Here is a 23913-nt window from a genome sequence, read left to right as displayed (position 1 = left end):
CATATTTGTTATAATCCATCATATGTTAATTATCTTGATCCAGATTGAATCATATCAAATGGAGATGTAGTTGGTATTGAGCTTCAAAATCTTACACTAGGGTTGCTTTACTTATAGTAAAAGAGCACCTAGTGCACTGTATATTAATTCTTGAGGGTCATTATTAATTTTATTTTAACAAACATAAATGTAATATAAAGGAATAATATATGAAAGATACAAAGGTGCTCTCCAAGGTACTGATAAAGCAAATTATCCTGTTTAGAAATTTAAATTCAGCACCTGTTTTCATATTAGATTGCATACCTTCATTTTTAGCATTTCTTCAAAGCCAGCAATTTTATCAGTATTTTAAATTCATAATGCTTAACCAATTTGCAGCTGTTTGCCAAAAGGCCTGGGATTTTAAATTTTGTATTCTGCGGCAATAACAATTTGTCATGAAGTAAAGGTGGCTGAGGTGAGAATACAAAATTGCTTGCTCATAAGATTACTAGAAACACTTCTTACATAAAAAATAATGCTAGAGGATGTATTTTCTAAATTATCAGGATATTAGATTACATGTCTTCCATTTGATGAATGCTTGCTAAAATTATCTCTTCAGCAAATACATTGTCTTGAGTATATCTACATCATTTTAATAAGCTATAGAATCTTAGGGCATCTTCACATGAATAAACATAAAGCATGTTTTAAAATAAAGGCATTATTTTCTGTAGTATGACATTTTCTTCATTTCTCATCAATATGTAGATGTGTGTTTTAAAACTCACTAACATTTTTAAACTGTTCCTTACATTAAATGAGACCACTAATACACTGATAAAAGACATGATCCAGCATTTCTTCTTCTTCAAGCAAAACTTCCACTGAACTCACTGGGTGCTGGACCGCAAACCCCTAACTCTCCGTGGTGAACAGTTGCTCCATGAGTAGTGCTATTAAAGTCATCGGGATTACTTCTGTGAGAGGCTGTTAATTATTGTAAGGGGTTCACAATCTGCCCATGACCACAGCAGAGTTTCATTTGAAGAAAAGCAGTAGGATCAGGCCAAAAGTTAGATAGTCGTACCCAAGTTCTGCCACTTTTGTCATGTAGTACCATATTCAGAGAGTAGTACTAGTAAATAGTCCCACTAATATCAATGGGACTACTTGCCAAATAAGGAACTACTCAACATGAATAAGGGTGGCAGAATCTAGTCCAAAATTATTAGAGTGTCATATAGGATGCTTAAGAGATCATATTAGTTGGCTCATATTAGTAAAATCATATCAATGAATTACCACAAATATGGAATAGTAGGCACTCTACTCCAAAGACACATGAATGAAAAAATGATTTCCTCCTCCTACACATTTTTTTATCTCTCCATTGAAGAATGGGAAGCTTTTTCTGTAGCCATGTATACTTCTACTTGAGCATCAGTGTTCATTAAGATTACTATCAATTGTACTATAACGTAATTTGTGTTTGAAAGTAACCATGTCTCTACAGACAGAATAGTTATATTCCTTAGCAGTGCAAGACGTCATTGGGTGATACAGGACATTGCTTGCACAATCTGAGCTTTTGCCTTTCTTTTAATATAGTGAATGCCTTTTATGAATGATCATACAAACGAAAACCTATATTAAATGTCCATATTATCATACTTGAAAGTCGATGGTCAGTGTTGGTCTCTCTTCAATTATTGCATTTGACCATGCAATTTAACTGAGATAATCTTTTCTCTCACAGCTAGAACATAAATGTGAATTTCAATTAATGACTGATTTTTGAAGGAGCATTTGCATTTATTTGCAAACACTTCTTCCTCTTCAAACCATTGCCGTCAGATGATGCTCATCAACTCAATTTACACTCAGATTAAATTAAAAACAATCCCACTAATTAAAACCCTGTTAGCAAACATAATTTAATATTTACTGACACCAGAAAAGTAATGCAAACACACATTTGTTGTTAAAATATTAACAATGTTAACATATTTAAATATCTAAACACTTGAATACAGAACATTTAAATAGCAGTATGTACATCCGTGCACATGAGAATTATGTGCTGAAGGATTGAGCCCAGGGACCCTCCACCCTCGTAGGGTCCCAGGGTTTGGGCTCCAGCCCAAGCCTGAACATCTACACAGCAATTTTTTGCCCCAAAGCCCGAGCCCCACGAACCTGAATCAGCTGACACAGGCCAGCCATGGGGTTTTTTTTTATCCCTGTGTAGACATACCCTAGAGGACTCACAAACTATTTAATAGGACATTACCCACTTCCTATAGACTACACTGTATAATGACACACTGTTAAGTAGAGTCTGAAATAGTGAAAAAGGAAAGTCTTGTGGATGCTTGGGTTGAAAGGCAATCTGAAAGTACCAATGATCAAATGGATATGTAACTTGTCTGCTGCTCAGGATGAAAAATATATTTGATGACTGGATTGTTATTCTCTCAAGAGATAATGAATCACACATTCATATATATCCCAGTGTGCCACCAAAAATGTGTGCAACCATCAGGTCCATTAGCAGTGAGCAATAACCTAAAAGTACTTATTGAGCAAATTCAGATGCCATCAGAGTGGGTTAACAGTGAGATATGTTTCCAAAGCACTGAAATATAACGAAACTACATTCAGATTGAAAAGGAAATGCAGGCAGTGTGTTTGGTAGTGCATGATTTTATGAGCTGAAATCAACTGAAGTCGATACGGACCATAAATTGTTGGATGCTCTATTACAGAAATTATTGTGCAAAGCACTGCCTAGAATTCAGAAAATGATCATGAAATTTCATGGAGTACTTGTTTAATGTGAAATACTGGCTGACAATAAGCTTTTTGTAGTGGATGTATTTTCGAGGGTGTCTATAAACAGTGAAAGCCAGGAGCTACAGGAAGAAGAATTTGAAGTAAATACTACTCAGTCACTTTGCATTTCCAAAAATAAATGTGACAAACTCAAATGAGAAATACAAAATGGCCCAAAGATACAACAGCTTGAAGGACTCATTTTAATTGGAAAACCAACAGAAAAATGACAGGTAATTGCAATCATAAACTCTTATTAGCTTGTGGAGATGAAATCATGGCAAATGATTGGATGCTGTACAAAAAATACCCGAGGTGAAATCCTGGCCCTATTGAAGTCAATGGGAGATCTGTGATTGACTTCAATCTGCACATGTTTTCACCCATAGCACAACATGAGGACAGGAATGCTAAATGCAATCCACAGCTCTTATAAGATATTGTGAAGCATAAGAACAAAACTTGAGATGCCCTATTCTAGACACCATCAAAGGTAAATGGCTGAATGCAGCTGCGGGGATGAGACTGTCAGGGAGCTGATTACAGGTCCCCAATTTCCTGACCCATCTTTGAACCCAGAGCAGGTTAGAACAGCCATCTCAGAATACAGACACCCATGACTTTTGCCATAACAGAATTAATGTACATCCATCTGCATCCAAAAATTAAATTAGGCTCTTAATTTGTCTCTAGGTTTAAGTCTTAGTTAGGGACAAATAGCACACTATTGACATATAGGGCATACAATCCATTCCTGTTGACAGATTCAGCCTTAAGTACTAAACTTCCTTGATGGGTATACGAAGAGACTCCTGTCTGAAGAAATGTCTCTTGATATTTTCTCTTATCAAATCAAACTTTCTGTGAAAAAGACATTATAGGAGACATTTCCTATTTGATACATAGGATTTGGAAAGCTCAGGTTTAATACTATTCCACAGATGGGCTTGAATGAATTCTGGCTTAATATGACAGCAGGGTAATTTTAATAATTGCTCAGCTGAGTGACCATCAGAACGGAGGAAATGAGCTAATACTATCTGTTCATCACAGTCTGGGATGGGGAACCATCTCCCACCCCTCTCTACATAAAACTCAATCTGTTTAGTTTATCAAAAAGTTTGAGAAACAACTTGATTACAGTGTATAATTACTTTCATGGATAGACAATGATGGGTACTAAAGGGCTCTTTACTCTAGTAGAGAAAGGCATAACGAACCTATGGCTGGAAGCTGAAGTCAGACAAATTCAAATTAGTTACTGAAACTGAATGGCCTGTGAAATACAGATCAGACTAGACAGAGGATCTAATGGTCCCTTCTGTCCTTAGAATGAATGATTCTCATTGAAACTTGTTTGTTTTTCACAATTGTTATGATTAGCTGTAGTAATATATTAATTTGTTGTGTGGTAGAAATTAGCAATATGCATTTTTTTAATCTTAAAATTGATCTCAAAGGGATTTTTAAGGGCTAAATGTTGGCATTTAGTCTCAGCTCTGAGGTTAGAACCTAGCAAAGCAACACCCACCCAGAGTAGCCCTGGCAAACACTCTGCCTCTGTGAGGCACAATGCCCTCTGCAGCTCTCCAGTTGCATAGGAGGGAGTAATTTGCCTATACCCATTTAAAGCATGCAGTATGCTCCCTCCAATCTCCTGCTGTGTGACTGGCCACTAGATGAGTGAGGTTAGGAAAGGTGGAACTGTGATTCTGCCTGCTCCTTCACCCCTTTTCCAGTGAGTTCACTGGGAGCAACTCAGAAGTGAACCTAGCCTGTTTGTCCCAGAGCACAGGTTTCAATTTCAGTTTTTCAAGCCAAACAAGGGGAGTGAACAATTCCTTACTCCCTTCTTACTCCATCATGGCTATGTAAGGGCAAGCCACAATTTAGCTCTAAAGGGTTACTTAATATATGAAGAGATAAATCTTTATATACAAGAGAAATAGAACAATTCCAGAATTTTAGACAACGAGCCAAAATATATATGTCTAAAATTCTGTAATTGTTTCATTTCTCTAGTATAAAATGTTCTGCGTTTTGATTTTTAAGTGCCCTTTTTATTTTGATTTGGCTTAGTTTAAACCCCAAGGTTTTTCTGGTCCTTTCAAATTTTCTCAAGGCTCTAAACCTTTCTTTTTTTTCTTTTTTTACGGTTATCCCTTATCATGGTATATGGACCTTGAGCTCAATATTTATTATTGAAAGATATGTATCTGGAAATCATAACTATAATGTTTAAAAAAACAAACTTCTCTAATTTCAATTGTGCTTCTAATCCCCCTAAGAGTGAGTTACATACCATTTCATAGAACCACTGTGTAGTTCAAGGATTTTTTCTTTCTGTGATTTTTTTAGCAAACTTGTATTTACATATTGCTCTATGTGCTTCTCAGCTGGTTCATTTTAGCTGCATGGAGCCTGAAGCTTTGGATGCAAAGTATTAGCTGTAGATCTGTCAACCCTTGTCGGAGCAAGCAGTAGCAGCAATTGCTTAAGGGACAAGAATACTCCACAAGATTTAATTGGGGCCGATTGAATAATTTTAAAACATGTGAAAGGCCCTTTTCAAAAGACAAGGGGGTTGAGGATTTTTAAGTCTATATTTTATAATATAACATGGTAATGAAAAAAATCAAACTGAAGTGTGTCTCATATAATAACTCTCCTAATGAGGACTCCTACTGGCACTACCAAACGTCAACCTTCCCTTGAAATTTGAATCTGTTCACAAAGCTGAGATGAAATCTGTTTTCTTTACTTTGGTAATGTTATTAGACATGTTCACCATGGTGGCAGACCAAATCAAATGCTGGATAGCAGGGGTAGCTAAAGTGCAGCATATGGTCTACAATGTGCTCTGTGGTGAGCCTCATTTTCAGTACAGAGGGATAGCCCATGGAGACTCCAGGTACCAGCACGCTAAATGCCATCTTGATCTGAGCAGCTTTCAGATGTTAGCCTGTGCTGGTCGTACCTCCATACTTGTTAAAAAAGAGAGCAGCTGTATCCTGTTCTATTTCATGCAAATTATGCATTACCTTTGGGCTTCTGACATGTTTCCAATGCATCCAATGCACATTTCCTAATGTGACTAAAGTTTGGAAGATGCTGAACAACTATATATCTGCCAGGGTGCACATGATGATCTATTAATGTGTACTCAAAGAAGATAGCTTCTGTGATTTAATTTTTTGAGTCAGATACATTCTTGGTTTTACTCCATGAAAGTTCTTGCCAGGGCTTAACCCAAGGGCCTAACCTAAAGTCCACCAAAGGCCTAAACCAAAGCCCACTAAAATCAATGGAAAGACAGGCTACGCTTCCTCTCAATGATTAGCACTTTACTCCTCATGTACACCCATTCATTTTAGTGTGAGTAAGACTGGCAGAAACTGGCCATTTGCTGGTAAACAAAGCAATAATTAATAGAATTTTAGTTAAATTGTTATCAGTGGGTAAAACTTTTAAAATGTATATTGTTTAGATATCTGCAAGACTGAAAATGTTAATCTGTCATATCCTGAAAGCTCTGTACAAGAGAAATATCTAAAATCTTCTGCTTCCTTACTTGTGTCATGTTTCTTTTTCTCTGTGCTTGACTGTCTTGACAATCTTTGTTTTTGATTATTTGCAGACATCTCAGTCAGTCTGCTAGCAGTAGTCGTCAGCTTCTGTGGGCTTGCCTTGCTGGTAGTCTCGCTATTTGTCTTTTGGAAGTTGTGTTGGCCATGCTGGAGAAGCAAACCTCTTATTTCTAATACCAGTAATATCCCTCAAAGCACCTGTAGTGCTCCTACTGAGGTTTTCGAAACCAATGAGAAAAAGGAAATTAAAGAAAATGGGAAACCTTCAGTGAAGGTACTTGAGGCTGCAATGAAAATTAGCCACACTTCACCTGATATTCCAGCAGAAGTCCAGAATGCATTGAAAGAACATCTAATTAAACATGCACGCATGCAGAGGCAGATCACTGAGCCTACATCCTCATCCAGGTAAGGAAAACTCAGTTTTATAGCATTTTATGGAGTATAGATAAGAGCCAGAGCGTTTTGTTGTGAATTAAGGCCTCAAAATTGGAGCGTTCTCAGTCCAGTGCTTACACGTTTTCGGGAAAACAGTCATATTAAGCCCAAAGCATCAACATTTCTGCAAATTTTTCAGTAAACAGCCATAAAGAACACTCTCTCAAAAATTTAAATTGAAATATTTCATTGTTTATAAATGCAAAGATCAAGTCTATGTCTGTCACTATTGTACTTAAAAATGTATTTGTACTTGTGACACATTTCCATACAAACTTTTATTAAGGAAGGATCTTTTAGGGCAATTTGCCAGAGCCAGACAAGTTTATAGAACATCTCCTGCTTTCAGGTACAATTAGTATGCATATTTTTACAGCTCCATCAACTGAAAATTTGAATCATAAAATAAATTACAAACATGTGGTTGATGCACATTTCTTTAAGATGTGGATTGACATTTTAAAAGCATTAAAATTTCCACACTCAACAAAATATACCTCTTTGTGGAATATTCCTAATACATTACACCTATAATACAGAAGGTTTTTTAATAAACCTGAAGCAGCTCTGAAAGCCCTGGTACAATTTAGAGAATACCAACTGTTTGTCCCTCTCAAGTACTGGATTATGTCAATATGTGGTGAACTAAAGATATATTGTGACATAGTAGTGCCTGTAGTATCAAAGAATTTTTTGTGACTTAAGTATTTAATGCACATGAGACATTTAAACAGTGAAATACAACATCAATCACTACATCTGAAATAATTTAGTAATGTTTTTTAGACACAGGGAAAATGAAAGCGGGGAAGAGATGTGCTGTGAATCATGACATAAATGAAACCAATAAATGCTAAATATAAAGTATTTCATTTTTACTCAATAAATGATTTGTACAATGTACACTTGAAACTGAAGCAAAAATACATGAACAGTTCAGGCAAATGTTGAAGATGACATCTTGAGACAGATTCTGTCCCACACAGTGGCCCCTTTATGCCCAGCATATATGTACGTAGAGAACCTTATATTGACCTCTTGTGCATAGGGATTTGCTGGGGGAGTATTCTGAATGGGATGGTGAGTGGCTGGAGTGCTTTGTTCTGCTACTGTTCCAGGCTGTGAAGCAGCCATGTGAGGCTTTCATAAATCAAAACATTCCTTAGGGAAGGTCTCACTCACACCAGGAACTGCACAATCCTCTTAAACATCCTTGAATTAGGAGGATGCACAGATGACTTAAAGCAATCTTTTTCTCCCACTTTGTCTGGGCTCCAAGTCCAGTGCTCCACTTCCTAAGAGGCAGAGCACAGAATCTGACTTGTTACATGGAACTTTTTTAAAATGCTGGAGAGGTATCCATGAAATCATAACTGTCATTCTGGCCAGAGAAAGACCAAAGTTGGTACCATTTAACATGACGAGAATATTACATAGAATAATTTGATATTAAGTGGAAGGTTCTTGCCCATACCATCACTTCTCACACTCCAAAATTTCCATCAGGTAGTGTAAACCTCCAATGAATAGATAGAAGAAATATCTAGCTGCAGAACAAACCCAAGTACTTCGTGTGGTATCATATAGGAAAGGAAACAACTCCTAGGATCCTGATCCAAAGCCCATTCAAGTCCATGGAAGTAGTCCTGTAGATTTCTAATGGGCGTTGGATCAGACCCTAAAACCATAAAAAGTCTTGGAGCCGAGGACAATCTTAAGGAATATAAGCAGTTATTTCTCCTCTTCTCACTTGTATCAGCTGGTAGTGTTTCCAGGGGGTCTTTCTCTCTTGCTCATTCCAGATTATCAAGGGGAAAACTTCACTCAGATCGGCCTTTCATCTCTCCTGGCTTTGGAGCTGCCATTTGGAGCTTTGGAGACATAGCCCTTTTAGGGTTCCCCTCAAAGCTGAGTGTCTATCATACAAAATACTTCCTTGTGTATTTTTAGAATCAGATCCCCCATAAAAGCTTCACAGTAGCCTTCCACATGGTCCTTTCTGTATTTACAAAAACCTTTTCCCCATACCTACACTTGTTTCATATAGTTGTCTGCCTACTGCTCCTTGAACCTCTCACATTCAGTAGTGTAATTATCATGACCCAAAACTTTATATATCAGGAGAGCAGACACAAAGGTCAATTCACTGGATTGCTCAGTCCCTTTTGTGTCACTCTGAGAATCTTGCTACAGCTTCCTTGCTGGGATACCTGTAGCGGTAGGAGAGTCCCTAGCAAGCATAGAAGTGGTGTAGCTGGCTTCTATACCACTCTCAGCAGAAGACTATTCAGAAAGGGCATGTCACAACAGAAAATGACCAGAATGCATTGCACTCAGACCATCTGCCAGCTGAGCATAGCTGATCAGTAAATTTTGCCAGGTGGCTAAAGTTAGAGTAGCTCCTAGGCTTCTCTAACCTGTACTGGAGCAGAGAATTCGAGAGTGTAACCAACCCTTAATAGCCCCCATTACCTATGCTGAACTTAGATTTAGAGCAGACAATCTGGACAGGAGTCTGTCATGCAAATCAGATATATTGTTGGTCTTCTTGCATTAGTTAATTATTAATCAAACAAACTGCATGATATTAACTGATTATAACTATAATCATATAATACATTATTCAAAACCTAACAATGTGTCTGATCACAATTTCTGGATAGTATTTTTAACACAGAGACATGTTCAGAAAAATGAGGTTTCTCAGCTTAACTGGAACATTTTGTATCGTTATAGTTTGTAATAATATGAAGAAGGTTGACTTATTAAAAAAGTCACTCTTCAGTGTCTGGATCCCAACTAAGCAGTAAACTATAACAGGATGAACATTTCTGCAGCATTGTTGCACCTCTTGGGTACATTTTGGGTTTGTACCTTTATCCACTCGAGAACTACACTCACTAGAGGCCCAGGAACACACTCCCTAGCGTATGTTCTTACTTTTATGATATGTAAATGATTACTGATCATTTACATTTTCAGAAAGGAAAAAACTTTTTAAAAATCATTTTGAGCTATTTATTGTAACATAGCCATCCATTCTGGAGTTCTTAGTGGGGCGTAAGTTACAAATACTCTTACCTACATTTGTTTTCTAACAAATTTCATCTAACTTCATCTTTTGAAAAAGATCTTGAATTGTTTGGTCTCTTTCTTCCCCAGGATACCAGAAGTCCTTTCAGAAGCAGTTTGTGGCCCTCTGGCCATTTGCAACTTTAGTTTAACTACTGAAAAATCTAAACTGGGCTTATTAAACAGCTCTTGATTTAATTCACTGTAACAGAAAGTGAGACTTGAAACTATCCAGAGGAACAATCTATAGCATCTCTACAAGAGAAGTTGGTCTCATGGTGGAAATTATTAAATTCCTCTTTCCTACTTCGTGACACTCCCAAATCAATCCCACTTCAGCCCAGCTTTTTTCTTTCCTCTTCTTTCCTTCCTCCAGCTCATCCACTGAAATTAACTAAGTAGGAGTAAAATTTAAAGTAGCTTTTGCAGGAGAGATTATTTGCTTTTTAAGAAATTAATCAAAATAGAGAAAGGAAGGGGGCAGCTGAAATCTGCAGGAGGCAGCTACTGCGTAGTAGGGTGAATGCAAGACTATGAGGAGACTCAGATTCCATTTTTAACTCTGTCACTAACTCACTGTGTGATCTCGAGAAAGTCACTAAGGCCAAATCTGCAAAGGTGGCTTCTAACTTTGGATGCCTTCCTTTTTGGGTGCCCACGTTGACATGCGCACAAACAGATTTTCAGAGGTGTTGAGCTCAGAACTCCCACTATAGTCAACACAGATATAGCAAAAATAGAAGAGTTCCAGAGGAAGAAATGAAAATCATTAGTAGCATGGAGAGATTTTGCTATGAGGAGATATTGAAAAGACTGGGACAGTTCAGTTTAGAGAGGAGAGGAATAAGAGGGGAGATGATAGAAGTACTCAAAATAATTCATGGTAAATTGAGTGCATCTATTTACCCTTGCTTATAATACGAGACCAAGGGAATTTTCAACAAAAGTGAAAGGCAACAAATTTAAAGCTGATCAAATGGGGAAAAAATGCAGGGCAAAATTGACCTATGGAACTAATTACCACAGTAGGATTCAGACTAGGAGTCTAGGATTGAAAAAATAATTAGACATTTATTTAGATAATTAGAACATAATAGTTACATTAGATATGATTAAAAATAAGAGAGAGAAACCTTTATGCTTAATGGCTGGAGCAACCATTAACAGACTAACTTACCGCCTTACAATTTTATTGTAAGTCCCCATATCCTTGTACCATATAAAAGGAGAAATAAGTGTGTCCAAACTGTCTGCTCTATACTATTCATTATTTTATAATTAGTTTATAACTTGAATGTGCTTTCTCTGTACAAGTTAATAATCCTATATTGGGTTAAGTAAACTCTAAAGCCAAAGGCCAAATTATTACTCTTTATTATTTGTACTATAGTAATGCCTAGAGGCCCCAACTGAAAATGCAGCCCCATTATACAAAGAGGCCCTGAATAGCTTACAATCTAACTGGAAAAGATAGCTTAAGTTTGGGAGAAAAGGAGTATTATCAAAACCCACCCTCACCCCCATTTTACAGATGAGGAACTGAGTCACCATGATCCTAAAGCAAAGTACTTAAGCACATCCTTAGGTCTATCCATACTCAGCAAAGTACTTAAGCATGTGATTATGTTCCATTCTAGGGATTAATTTAAGCACATGTTTAAAGTTAAGCATGTACTTATATGTTTGGCTAAACTACTGACTAAGTGATTTGCCCAAGGTCACACAGGAAGTCAGTAAAAGAGCTAATAATTGAACTCATATATCCTGACTTCCAGTCCGGTGCCTTAATCATAGTCTCATCTGTCTGCTCTTATTTCTTTGGGTGTGAGTCTTACTGAGTTAACAGAAAGCACTGTCATGTTACTAATTGTTATAGAATTACTAATATTATTATTACTGGAAAATATCTAGGGAGTAAACATTTATGACACAAAGTTTTTTTCATATGATTTGAGGAAATCATGCTTGTTTGGCGGATGTGGATGCCAGTTTTAAGCACTTTCAAATCTACGAATGAAAAATGCTATATAAGAGCTAAGTATCATTATTTATGATTACGATTTTAGGGGCAGTAGTGAATCAGAGTGCATGGGCCTGCACTCTTTTGTCACTGAAAGCCCTGTTAGAGGTATGAGTCTGTAACTGTGCAGCATCTCCACAATGCGATTGGCTGAGATCCTTGCACTTCAGTATAACAGTCATTAATCCCTTTGTTATTGCAGAAAAAAGGAACGTAACTATGTTGCCATGACAACAGTGAAGCACCTTAATAATTAAAAGAGTAATTATCTGTCTTGTTGAAAAGTTGTGACTCAGAACATTCACTAAGTACTGTGTAATTAGGGCATTGGCTTAGTAGAGTAAAAGTGCTACTGAGCCTTGGTTCCCACAGAGAGCAATCCTACAGCTGCACTGTTTTATCAAGTGACACTTAAAAACAGTGACTAGTTTCACTGGAGGATATTACAGGGTGTATGTGTGTGTGTGAATATTTTTAATTTTGAAAGGACTCTTGCAACTTAGAAATTAGATTTGTTCAAAAAATGTTACCTACTATTTTTACAAATGCTACCACAGATTATTATAAATGCAAGAGATCAAAGAACATTTTTTGTATGTTTCTAGTTTGCTTACTTTGTTCCTCTGACAGCAGTTTGTTTCACAGTTTCCACTGCATAGTCAGAGTCTCCTGTTGTTTGTGTAGACTTTTTCATACAGCATGGAGGAGAAAAAGATTTTAAAAAAATGTGTGATTATAAATCCCTCCAAATTTGCAGGTGGACTCGAGGACATTTGTGGCACCTGAGCCTATATTTAACTTATTTTTTTTAAATTTGGTTAGGGTTCAGCTTGAGAGTTTCTCTCTGACACAGAAATGTGTGTGATCAGAAATGTGTTTTAGTCATCTAACTTTCAGGTTTGAAATACTGAGATTTCTTGTAACCAGTTCAAATCCAAATTATGGCTGTGTTGAGAACCGTTCCCTGCAGTCAACACCCCTAAGGCATCCAGAATGGAAAATGTTCTTGTTCATTATTTAATGGCTGCAGATTGCCCCCTGGGTGCAGCTCTCAGAGGATCCACAGCAGTTTGGTTCATTGTGCAGCCTCTCCCATACAGCATAAATAAGAATATTTTCCATGAAATTACTCATGATCATTTTCAAATGGAGAATTTGTTTTCCTGGTTTAAAGAAATAAACATACAGCTGTGATTCCTCTTGGTTTCAGCATGCTGAACAGTGGGGAGAACTGAGCAATAATGCACATTTACATCTGGCATTAATAAGTAATAGATTGTTCAAAAGTGAGGAAATTCTGACAATTAAATTGGTTTTTAATGGCAACTAAGTATAAGTGTAGTCATAGGAGTAATCTGTGACTTTGTTACAGCACAGTTTACTAGGGAAATTTTATAATGGCAGAAAAATCAAATGGACATTTAGGTTACACAAAGTCTTCACCAGATTAAATATAGTAAGTATATTATCCTACAGTTTATACTACTGTAAAACACATAATAGGCCTGATCCTACTCTTTTTGAAGGCAATGGCAAATTTCCCACTGTTATTGTAGACAGCATAAGGCCTTAAGTATCATGAATGTACTATACTGCAATCCAAATTAGGAGGGTTTAAAATAATTTCTTTTGGTATCATTAAGTGAATTCATCTTCTGACACACTGTAGGATGAATAGGAAAACAGGAAAAAATGGAAGAAACAAATGTCTAATAAAGCTTTAAACGGTAGAACGACTAGAATTAAATGTTAAATCACCAGTCGAGAATCCAACTATAATCTTAATCCTGAAAAGATTTAAGCATGTGTATAAATCTTTACAGGATCAGGGCCTCTACTGGTTAAATGCTGTACTTTTACCTGCAGGCCTAGTACCTTATGATCTTTACAGATCTCGCAAGTTGAGAAGTGTTGAGCCTGTTAAATACTTAGATGGAAAACCTCCAAGGAATGCCCAAGAGGTGCAGGAAGTGTTGATGATGAGTGGTAGGCCGTACTTTTTCCTGTGTAACAACACTGTACTAATACCCCCAGCATGGTGCTAGGGATCAGTGTTAGAGTTCCGATTTTATGAGATATAAAACTGAAGTCCTGGCCAATTCTGATTATTAAAAAAAATCATATGGCACTTACCATAAAAATGAAGGTATTAATTTACAGTGATGTTTTAGTCTTACTGAAGTTTGGGGAGTCATATAATTTCCACTGCAGTTTCAGGTACACATTTTTCAAAACAAGGTATGTGTTGTATTGCTAGGAAATTGGGTGTCCTTTGGGATATGAAGTTCCATTTTCATGTAAAATTATGTTGTATGGTGTTAATGGTAATTCTTAGTTCAAGACTGGATTTCCACAACAATTTCTTTGTTTTTAAACCTAAGCTTTGATTTGTTTAGAATTTTTGTTCTTATTTTTATTTGGGGAAAACCCATACATTTTCATGGAGATAATCCAAGCTAATTTTTTGTGTGTACAGGCATAATTCTTTCAGGAGGCACTTGCCAAGGCAGATGCAAGTGTCCAGTGTTGATTTTAACATGGGGACAGATCCGATTTTACAACGGGGTGAGACAACAACCAGCATTGGGCGAATAAAACCAGAACTCTATAAACAGAAGTCTGTTGATTCGGAAGACAAGCAAGAAGATGTGAAAATCTGTGGGAAACTTAACTTTACTCTACAGTATGATTATGAAAATGAACTCCTTGTTGTTACCATTGTCAAAGCCTTAGAGCTACCTGCTAAAGACTTCACAGGAACCTCAGACCCGTATGTTAAGATTTACCTTCTCCCAGACAGGAAAAAGAAGTTTCAGACACGGGTTCACAGAAAGACTTTAAATCCTGTCTTTGATGAAACCTTTCAGTTTCCTGTAGCCTATGATCAGCTCAGCAACAGGAAATTGCATTTCAGTGTATATGATTTTGACAGATTTTCTAGACATGACATGATTGGGGAAGTTATTCTTGATAACTTTTTTGAAGTCTCTGATCTCTCCAGGGAAGCCACTGTGTGGAAAGACATCCACTGTGCCACCACAGTAAGTAATGTGTCCCAAAAGTGTTCAAATTGATGATATTTTCATTTCTCCTTTGTACTTTATGGAAAGCATATACTGTCTATCAGCACAGATTGAAAGAAAGAGTTGCCAGTGTTTTCCTTTGAGCATGGAAAATAAGATGATTGGGAAGCCGTGAAATGTAATTTAAAAAAAACTCTTCTGGGAACATAGTTACCCTCATGACACACTACACAAATGGAAATTAGATTTATTAATTAAATCAAACGCCCCTAAGTATCACTGTTTAAAAGAAACAATTAATATTTTCCTGTTAGCAAAACATATGTACATTTCCACGTTGTCCTTCAAAATGTTCATGTACTGATATGCCATGAAACCACCTTGGTATTATTAACCGCCTTTCACATATTGGAATCTAAATGAAAAAAGAGATGGAGGTTAAGATGATCCAGTGTCTAAAATGATTTCTAACAGCTGTCCCATGCACAGGGTATCCTATATGAAATATCTATGTATTCTTTGTTGCTAATGTCTACTGTAGACACTCAATGTTGATGGAGAGCAGAAAGACATATGGGGGAGCATTTGGAAACAGAGAGAATTGGTTTACTGTTTCAAGTGAGAACTGTAGCCTATAAAATTCAACTATGAACAGAAGCAAATAGGAGACATGCTGCAACTACTAAGAAATGCTACCTCCCAACCTTACCTTTACTGGTCAAAAGGCCAAACTCATCTTTTCCACTCGGAATCAGATAGATGGTTTCAGAAAACAAATCAGTTTTCTCTAAAATACTACACTGTTCATAAGGAAACTTCCTGTTATCTTGTTGTACTGAGGGTATCTACGTCACTCTGAGCCATATGCCCTCCTTATCCATGCGTTTTCAGTAGGAGGTGGGCTGCTGCCAGCGCTGCCCCTAAGATTTAGTGGGTCTAAGAGATAAAACACAAGCAGGGCTGCTCCCTCACAGGTGGGAGCTCTACACCATCCTTTCTGTTTTCCCCTTTTCTCCCAGAGGACTCACCCTCTTACCTTGTCTCTGTCCCGCATTTGTTGTTTTCCTCCTTCCCCCTTCACATTGATGGCCTTGGCTCCCTTCTTCCATTTGCTGTTCCCCCCTTTTCTCTGCCCTCTGTTTGTGCCCTTTTCTCTCTCTCTCTCTCTCTCTCTCTCTCACATACACACACACCCTCGTCTCTCTGCCCTGTTTTTTTTCACCCTCCTTCATCTTTTCACATCTCCCCTCCCCTTGTGTCCCCTGTGCCCCTGTTTTTCCCCATTCCCAGTCTGCCTTCCATTTTGCGCCTTTTCCAGGATCTTGGAATAGCCAGGGCCTGTTCAGGGCTTCATTTCAGGCTCTCTTCATGCTGCCTGGCACCTCCTCAGCAGTCACCTGCTGCTGGCTCTCTTCTACAGCTGCAGCTGCTAATGGCATCGTCACCTTAGCCTCCTGTTGCTGTTGCACTTAGTGAGACCCTGTGCTGCTCTATAGAGCAGTGCATCAGCACTGACCAACCACTAGAGGTACCAATGAGCACCAACATCTCATGCACAGGACTGGAACAACTGTCTCAGCTACCTCCACTGCCCTTTCTGGCGTCAGCCCTGGTTGCTACATTGTGCAGACTTTAAAGGTTCATAGGTAACATTAAAATATTTCTTGGCTGAATATGAAATTGTTTTTCTCATCATTTTCTTAGTCCTCTTGAGCATATTATTTTGTTTTTAGAAGTCTATTCTTGAAGGTCAGTCTGTTTCATGATGATGATAATGCTTTGACTTATATAGCACCTTTCCTCCAAGGATCTTGAAGGGTTTTCCAAACATTCACTAATTAATTCTACAAGTTTAGGATGGTTTGTTCTGTTGGCTCCATCTTCTGTACAATACCAGTGGAGTTAAAAATTAAATAAAATAAAAAATCACTCATATGCATTTTAATTTATTTCCTCCTGAACAAAGTGATCAGCTTGACTGAAAGTCTAAGCAAGAGCTGGGATATAGTGGTGAACTCATGCAATTTTTTAGAGGGGTGGATTGGCCGAATTACAGACCACAGGCTACTGGAGGCATTCCTCCTCTTTAATGTGGGAAGACAACTCCTCTTTTCTTTTACCCCTACCAAACCTCAGGGAGGAAGGAATCACCCTCCCCTTTGTTCTCTCCACCCTCAGGACAGGCATATCAGAAGTGGTGGCACTGGGTACTGCTAGATTCAAGTGGATGGTAGTGCTTTGGAGGTTCTAGCTTCTGGGTGCAGCTCAGTGGTGCAGATATGGGTAGGATACAGGGACCTACTTTCTTTCTGATCATAGGTCCAGTACCAATACCTCTGAAGAGTTAACAGACTGCCAAAATATTTCTTTGGCCTGGCAAGTACATGAAACAGTGGATCTTAAACATGGAAAGGATGATTCAGAATGCTAGCCTTGGACCTGGGTTCAATTCCCTGCTCTTCTGCAAGCTTCTTGGATGATGTTGCACTTAGGCCTGGTCTACACTAGTGGGGCATCGATCTAAGTTACGCAACTTCAGCTACATGAATAACAGAGCTGAAGTCAACGTAGTTAGATCTACTTACCACGGTGTCTTCACTGCGGTAGGTCGACTGCTGACACTCCCCCGTTGACTCCGCCTACGCTTCTCACTCCGGTGGAGTACCAGAGTTGATGGGAGAGCACTCAGTGGTCGATTTATCGTGTCTTCACTAGACGCGGTAAATCGACCCCCTCTGGATCGATTGCTCCAGAGGTAAGTCTAGACATGACCTTAGTCTGTCTCTGTCTCAGTTCCTCATTCTACAAAATTGAAATGATAGTACAGCCCAGGAGTGTTATGAGGATAAATGCTTTAAAGATTGTGAGGCACTCAGATCAGATGCTATGGTAACGGGTGCCATTTGAGTACCTAAGGGTATATCTACTTTGCAATTAAATCCCTATGGCTGGCCCGTGTCAGCTGACTTGGGCTCTTGCGGCTTGGGCTATTTGGCTTTAAAATTGCAGTGTAGATGTTCGGGCTCATGCTGGAGCCTGAGTTCGAGGACGCTGCCAGGGGGGAAGAGTCTCAGGGCCTGAGCTCCAGTCCAAGCCCAAACATCTACACTGCAATTTAACAGCCCCTCAGCCCCAGCTTGAGTCAGTTGACACAGACTAGCCATAGGTGTTTAGCTGCAATGTAGACATATACCTATATATAAGGCCCCGCCAAATTCACAGGCCATTTTGGTCAATTTCACAGTCATGGGATTTTTTAAATCATAAATTTCATGATTTCAGCTATTTAAATCTGAAATTTCATGATGTTGTAATTTTAGGGGTCCTGACCCAAAAAGGAGTTGGGAGGGGCATTGCAAGGTTATTCTAGGGGGTGTTGCAGGTACTGCTATCCCTACTTCTGCACTGCTGCTGGTGGTGGCACTACCTTCAGAGCGGAGCAGCTGGAGAGCCAGGGCCACTGGCTGGGAGCCCAGCTCTGAAGGCAGAGCTACCACCAGCAGCAGCGCAGAAGTAAGGATGGAATGGTAGGGTATTGCCACCCTTACTTCTACTCTGCTGTCTGCAGACCTGGGCCCTCAGTCAGCAGCCGCCAGTCTCTGGCTGCCCAACTCTGAAGGCAGCAGCACAGAAGTAAGGGTGGCAATACCGCAACCCCCCTAAAATAATCTTGTGACACACACACCCCCGCCGCAGCTCTCTTTGGGTCAGGACCCCCAGTTTGAGAAACGCTGGTCTTGCCTGTGAAATCTGTATGGTAAAAGCACACAAAAGATCATATTTCACGGTCCCTGATGCATTTTTCATGGCCACGAATTTGGTAGGGCCCTACCTATAGATGATGATAAAGCATGAGTGTCAACCAGCTAATACATTTGTTTTAGTATATTAAATATCTGAAAATTCAGTTAGTCACACAAAAGGTAAAGAAAAACCATCTGGTTCCCTCTTCTAGAGAAGTCTAATAGGCCATTTGAGACTCATACTGCTGATGATTTCACAAGCAAATCAGACTAAGTAGAGAAAATATCATACTATAATATCTAAATAAGTCAAACATCTTCCTCCTGAAGGTGGAAACAGCAAATATTCATGATGTCAGCAGCAAATGGGACTCAAATGGTCTTTTAGACTTCAATTGAAATTACAGCTGAGGTAAAAATATTAACATCTCTTTATGTTTCCAATGAACATTCAGGGCTTAAAACTTAAAATCCCAGCTTTCCATTGGCATAGGCCTTGATCCAGCAAAGCACTTAGGTATGTATTTAACTTTCACATGCTTTGACTTCAATGAGTGCCTTAAGTTCTTTGCAGAAAAGAAGCCCAATGGCATTGCTTTTTTATTATTATTAATTCTGGTGGGTTTTGAGAGATTTTACATTTAAATGTTTGTTGGTCCTTTAGACCAGGCAAAAATGCAAACCTTTTACTTGATAAACCAAAATGATCTCGTCATTCTAAACTTATTGGACATCTTTTTGGGCAGACTAGAATGCCATACCAAATGGTGCTACTGGGAGAGACATGCTAATATGCATGTAGCTGAGAATTATTGCTGTTCTTGGCTGCTGATATTAGTACAACTCTCCTCAGCATTGAGAAACAAAACCGCCTAATTATAGTGCTTAGTTTAGCGTGGTAGTATCTTGTTTGGTGTTAATGAACCACTATTTTACAATTTCAAATCATAAGTATGCAGTTTAGGAAGTAGTGGCTGTGTTCTGAGCTTCAGTCATTCAGCAAGGAGCTTATAACTGTAAACACAACTTTATGTACAGTATTGAATTAGTGCAAATAGCCTGTTTTCAAAGTGGCTACCACTTAGAAACGACTACCAATGAACATGTGAAAATTAAAGTAATTTGTAGTTATGTATAACCATATTGGGACTTTATAGACTTTTTGAATCTTTGAATTATTAACAACATTTTTTCAGTAGTTGACTGGATTATTTTTACTGGCAAAATAAAACTATACTATAATAAATCACTACCATATACAAGCTGGAATGTGCTACCATGAACTTGTGTTTTGGATTATTTTGGAGTTTATTTTAGCTATTTTATATTCATGAAAATCAGGGTAGTGTTAACGATTTCCAGTTCTTACATTGCAGAAACTGTAAGACTGAGGGTCCAATTCTGCACTGGGTTAAGCAATGCTTAAGTAGATAAGAAGAGGAATTTATACTCTAAGAACCTATTCAAAAGTCTAGTGAAGTCAATGGTAAGATGCCAAAAGGTTTTGGATCCGGCCAGTAAAGTCCATAGGATTTGGGTCATGCCTTGAGAAGTAGGTGCTCAAACTGATTCAGCAGACATTGAGAGTAAACTTTATGCCTTGAACAGTTTTTTTTTTTTTTACTTATGCACTTTTCTGCTTCCTTTAGTGCCATTAATGTGGAATGAGAAAAGCTATGCTTGGGTACATGAATGTGCTTTAGTGGAAATGGATTTCATCACAAGCTGGCCTGCCCGTATTAGTGATCAGCTGATAATTTTAAAAATTGAATGTCTGGAGCAGGAGCAAGGTGAATGAGACACCACCCATAGGTATATTCCTCTGATACTTCTTTCCCCCTTGCCTCACTCCCATCTTCCCCATGTTTTGGACAGGTTTGTTTGTTTTGTGGGGTTTATTACCTCTGGCCAATGGGTCCAGGCATGCTTTCCAGTACACAGGAAGCATGCCCAGAGATTTACTGACACTGTAGGTAACTGGGAGCCAACCCTAGGTCTGGATCTGGGGATTGGTGCAACACTCACCAAATAAAGGGTGAGTCGCATCTCCTCATACTTTCAAGCCCTCCCAGGACCACCTCCCTCCCACAGACAAATATTCATGTCCTGTTCTGCAAGTAGAGTATGGCTAAGAATTCCCTTAGTCCCCCTTTCTACATTAAAAGATACCTACATGGGGATAAGGTTTCTGGTGGCAGGTTTCTTGGTTCTAGCAGAAAAAGGGATAATGATATCCAATTGCTGGAAACTGAAGCTAGACAAATTCAGACCAGGAATAAAGTGAACATTTTAACAGTGAGGGTAATTAACCATTAGAACAATATACATAGCAATATGAGGGATTCTCTATCACTCAAAGTCTTTAAATCAAGATTGGATGTCTTTCCAAGAGCTATGCTGTAGTTCAACCAGGATTTTCTGGTCAAAAGCATGAAATGTATTCATCTTCTGTCTTAAATTAACTTTAATGTAGTTTTCCTGTCTCATTGTGTAGACCAGCTTACTGGCTCTCCCGTTCCCCCCCAACTATTATGGACATATTCATTTGAGAAAAGATAATGTGTGAGTTGGAATCTTCAGCCAGTCACAGAAATTTTGTAATAGATGTCTAACTAACAATATGTTATGTACAGAAGAAATTTTTTTGAACACTTGCATTAATTATATTACAGAAAATATTGATTTTATTATGTCATTTTTTCTTACCATACACAGTAGAAATTAGTTATATACAAGAGATACATCTAGGTAATATTTACTACACATAGAAATGTAATATTTTTAATAAATGAAATCTATAAGAAACTCAATGCATTTTGCAAGCATAAGCATATGTACACATAGTTGTCAATTGAGAGATGGAGAATTTTAAATATTTTATGTAAAATTTCTTAGTATGCCCAACGATATCAAGATATTCCATTTGATAGAAACAGTAAAATGTGCTGAGAATTTAAATTAACACCATATCCAGGATAATGATGCATTCTTGGACTCCTTATGAGGGGCTGCAGATATATGGAAGCTCTGGGAGTATCTTATGTTCTAGATCCATGGAACCTGATTCTTATTCAAAGCTTTTGAGAGAGTCCATATACGGTCACATTCGGCTCCCTTAGAGTGCCTAAGTGTATTGCCATCCCTTTTCCAAGGTTGGAGTCATAGACTTCACTCAATCTGTTGTAACAGGGTTCAAGAAAATGAAACCAGTATGTACACAAAACATGCTCATTGTATCCACTGATTTTTAAAAAATGAAAGGCAACCAATGAAGAAATAAATGAATCCTTCCAGCTGCACTTTGATGGTTTTTAATATAAAGAAATATGCAAAGAACCCCAGTAAAAGAAATAGTCTACTCCGTCTTAATGAGAATTTGGCATGTGAAGTCCTTGCTGGGTTGGACTCTTATATTTCTAAATCTGTCACGGGGTGCTCCACTCATTGCTTGTCTGGAGCCTCCTCTTGGTCACTCTGGCTCTCATGATCGACGTCCTTCATGTGGTCACACGATGTCACACCATCTCTCTCTCATGTCTGCAGCTCCTCTCTCATCTCAGGAACCACAGGGTTCTCTTCGTGACTTGACCCTTTGTCCTCCCACTTCCGGGTTTATCAGAGTCTTTCATTCAGCAGTCCTGGGCAGTCTTCCCATTCACTGCCTCAGGTGCCAATCCTTTAGTGGCTAGTAAGGGAACCCCAGCTTGCCCTCTACTCTGGGTTCCAGTCCAGGGACCCTTAATCCAGCGGTTCTGGGCTGTACTCTCCCAACCCCTACTGCTTCTTCCCTGGACTGCTTTCTACCACTCCTGGTTCCCCACTTTTTCTGGGAGTACCAGCTCCAAACCCTCCTCCCTCTTCCCAGGGAGTGACTGCTGCCTCAATCTGTTGCCAGCTTCCTGGCTTTATAGGTTCTGCCTCTTCCTGCCCAGCTGAGCCTGCTTGCAATTAATTCCCTGCTCCCTGGCTCTTCCTGCAGGTGCAGCCTGTGGAGTGAATAGCCTACCTAGCCACGTTAACCCCTTCCAGCCCTGTTTAAGTGTTCTTGTATAACCTTCCATCCTCTGATACTTTCTAAATCTGATCCATATGCCACATTAGCGATAGCTGATACTATTTACATTTACATTACAGTAGGATCCTAAGGCCTCCATGAGGATGGGCACCTCAGTGTACTGGGTACTGTATAAGTACAGATAAAATCTCTGCTTTTTATTGATATAAATGTAGAATCTATGCAGGTTAATCTTTGTGTGCCTCTGCACGTTTGGATACCAGACTACCAATAGGAAGAGGTATGCTATATAGTGTTCTTATTAAAGGACTTGGAGCAAGAAACTCTTGACTCCTAGTTCAAGCTATGACAATGACTCCTTTGTCCTTGGATAAGTCACTAACATCTCTGTGTCAAAGTTTCTCCATAGGTAAACTGGAGATAGTAATGGTGCAAGATATGCATCCTTATAGACACAGTATTGTGAGTGAAGATTAAATCCAAGAGCTAAAGCAGTGATATGGGATTAATTATTGTCTGTCAAGCACTTTGAATATGAATAAGTGGAAGGTATTACTGAATAGGGTGTAAGTATTTGTATACCACATTTTTTTAAAAATGGACAATCACATATACCTCGCTCTAGACCTATTCAGGCTTCAGATGCTATTCTTGTAGTTATGGATAGAGGCTAATTGGATATGCTGATGTTGTTTGCGCTATTAGCAGCTTTTAATACCAGCCATCACTGCCTTCAGGTCAAAACGTAAAACCCATCTCCGTGGCCTAGCTTCCCACAATAACACTAATCTCCCAGCAGAATAACTAAGTCAATAGATGAAGCTGGGAAGGAAAAAAAGAATGAAATTCATGTGCCTGGAATAAGGGAAGAGAACAAAATATCATCTGGGGATGGTGTTTTGAAAAGAATAAATTCCATTGAAAGTCAATAGGATTAGTGCTCCTATCTGCCTGAGGCATTTTTGAAAAGCCCATGTGACTTCATGTAATTTTTTACAAGGTAAATACTACAATGATGAGCTCATAATACACAGACAGACAACCATCACAATTGTTAGTTTGGGTCCTATGTAATCTTTCATTGAGATGACACTGGTTTCTCTAGTGCAGTTATAATTTTTGTAACCTAATTCTGAGAGCAATTCTATCAGGCTCTTGGAGGCCAAGGCCCATCTCCTCTTTAATTTCCACCCAA

The 23913-nt window shown here is 38.5% G+C and overlaps 1 protein-coding gene across 2 annotated transcripts in view; it reads left to right on the top strand.

Moving 5' to 3' along the window:
• SYT10 (synaptotagmin 10) overlaps nucleotides 1-23913 on the top strand; it is a 51837-nt gene that overhangs the window by 2960 nt on the left and 24964 nt on the right. For both annotated transcript variants that reach the window (XM_007067329.3, XM_043541107.1), the window contains exons 2-3: nucleotides 6458-6815; nucleotides 14414-14978. In XM_007067329.3, the coding sequence (XP_007067391.1) occupies nucleotides 6458-6815; nucleotides 14414-14978 (923 nt within the window). The remainder of the gene's footprint in view (nucleotides 1-6457; nucleotides 6816-14413; nucleotides 14979-23913) is intronic.

The sequence above is a fragment of the Chelonia mydas genome, chromosome 1 (assembly GCF_015237465.2).
Source record: "Chelonia mydas isolate rCheMyd1 chromosome 1, rCheMyd1.pri.v2, whole genome shotgun sequence".
Lineage (NCBI taxonomy): Eukaryota > Metazoa > Chordata > Testudines > Cheloniidae > Chelonia > Chelonia mydas.
This window is presented reverse-complemented; position numbering and strand designations above follow the sequence as displayed.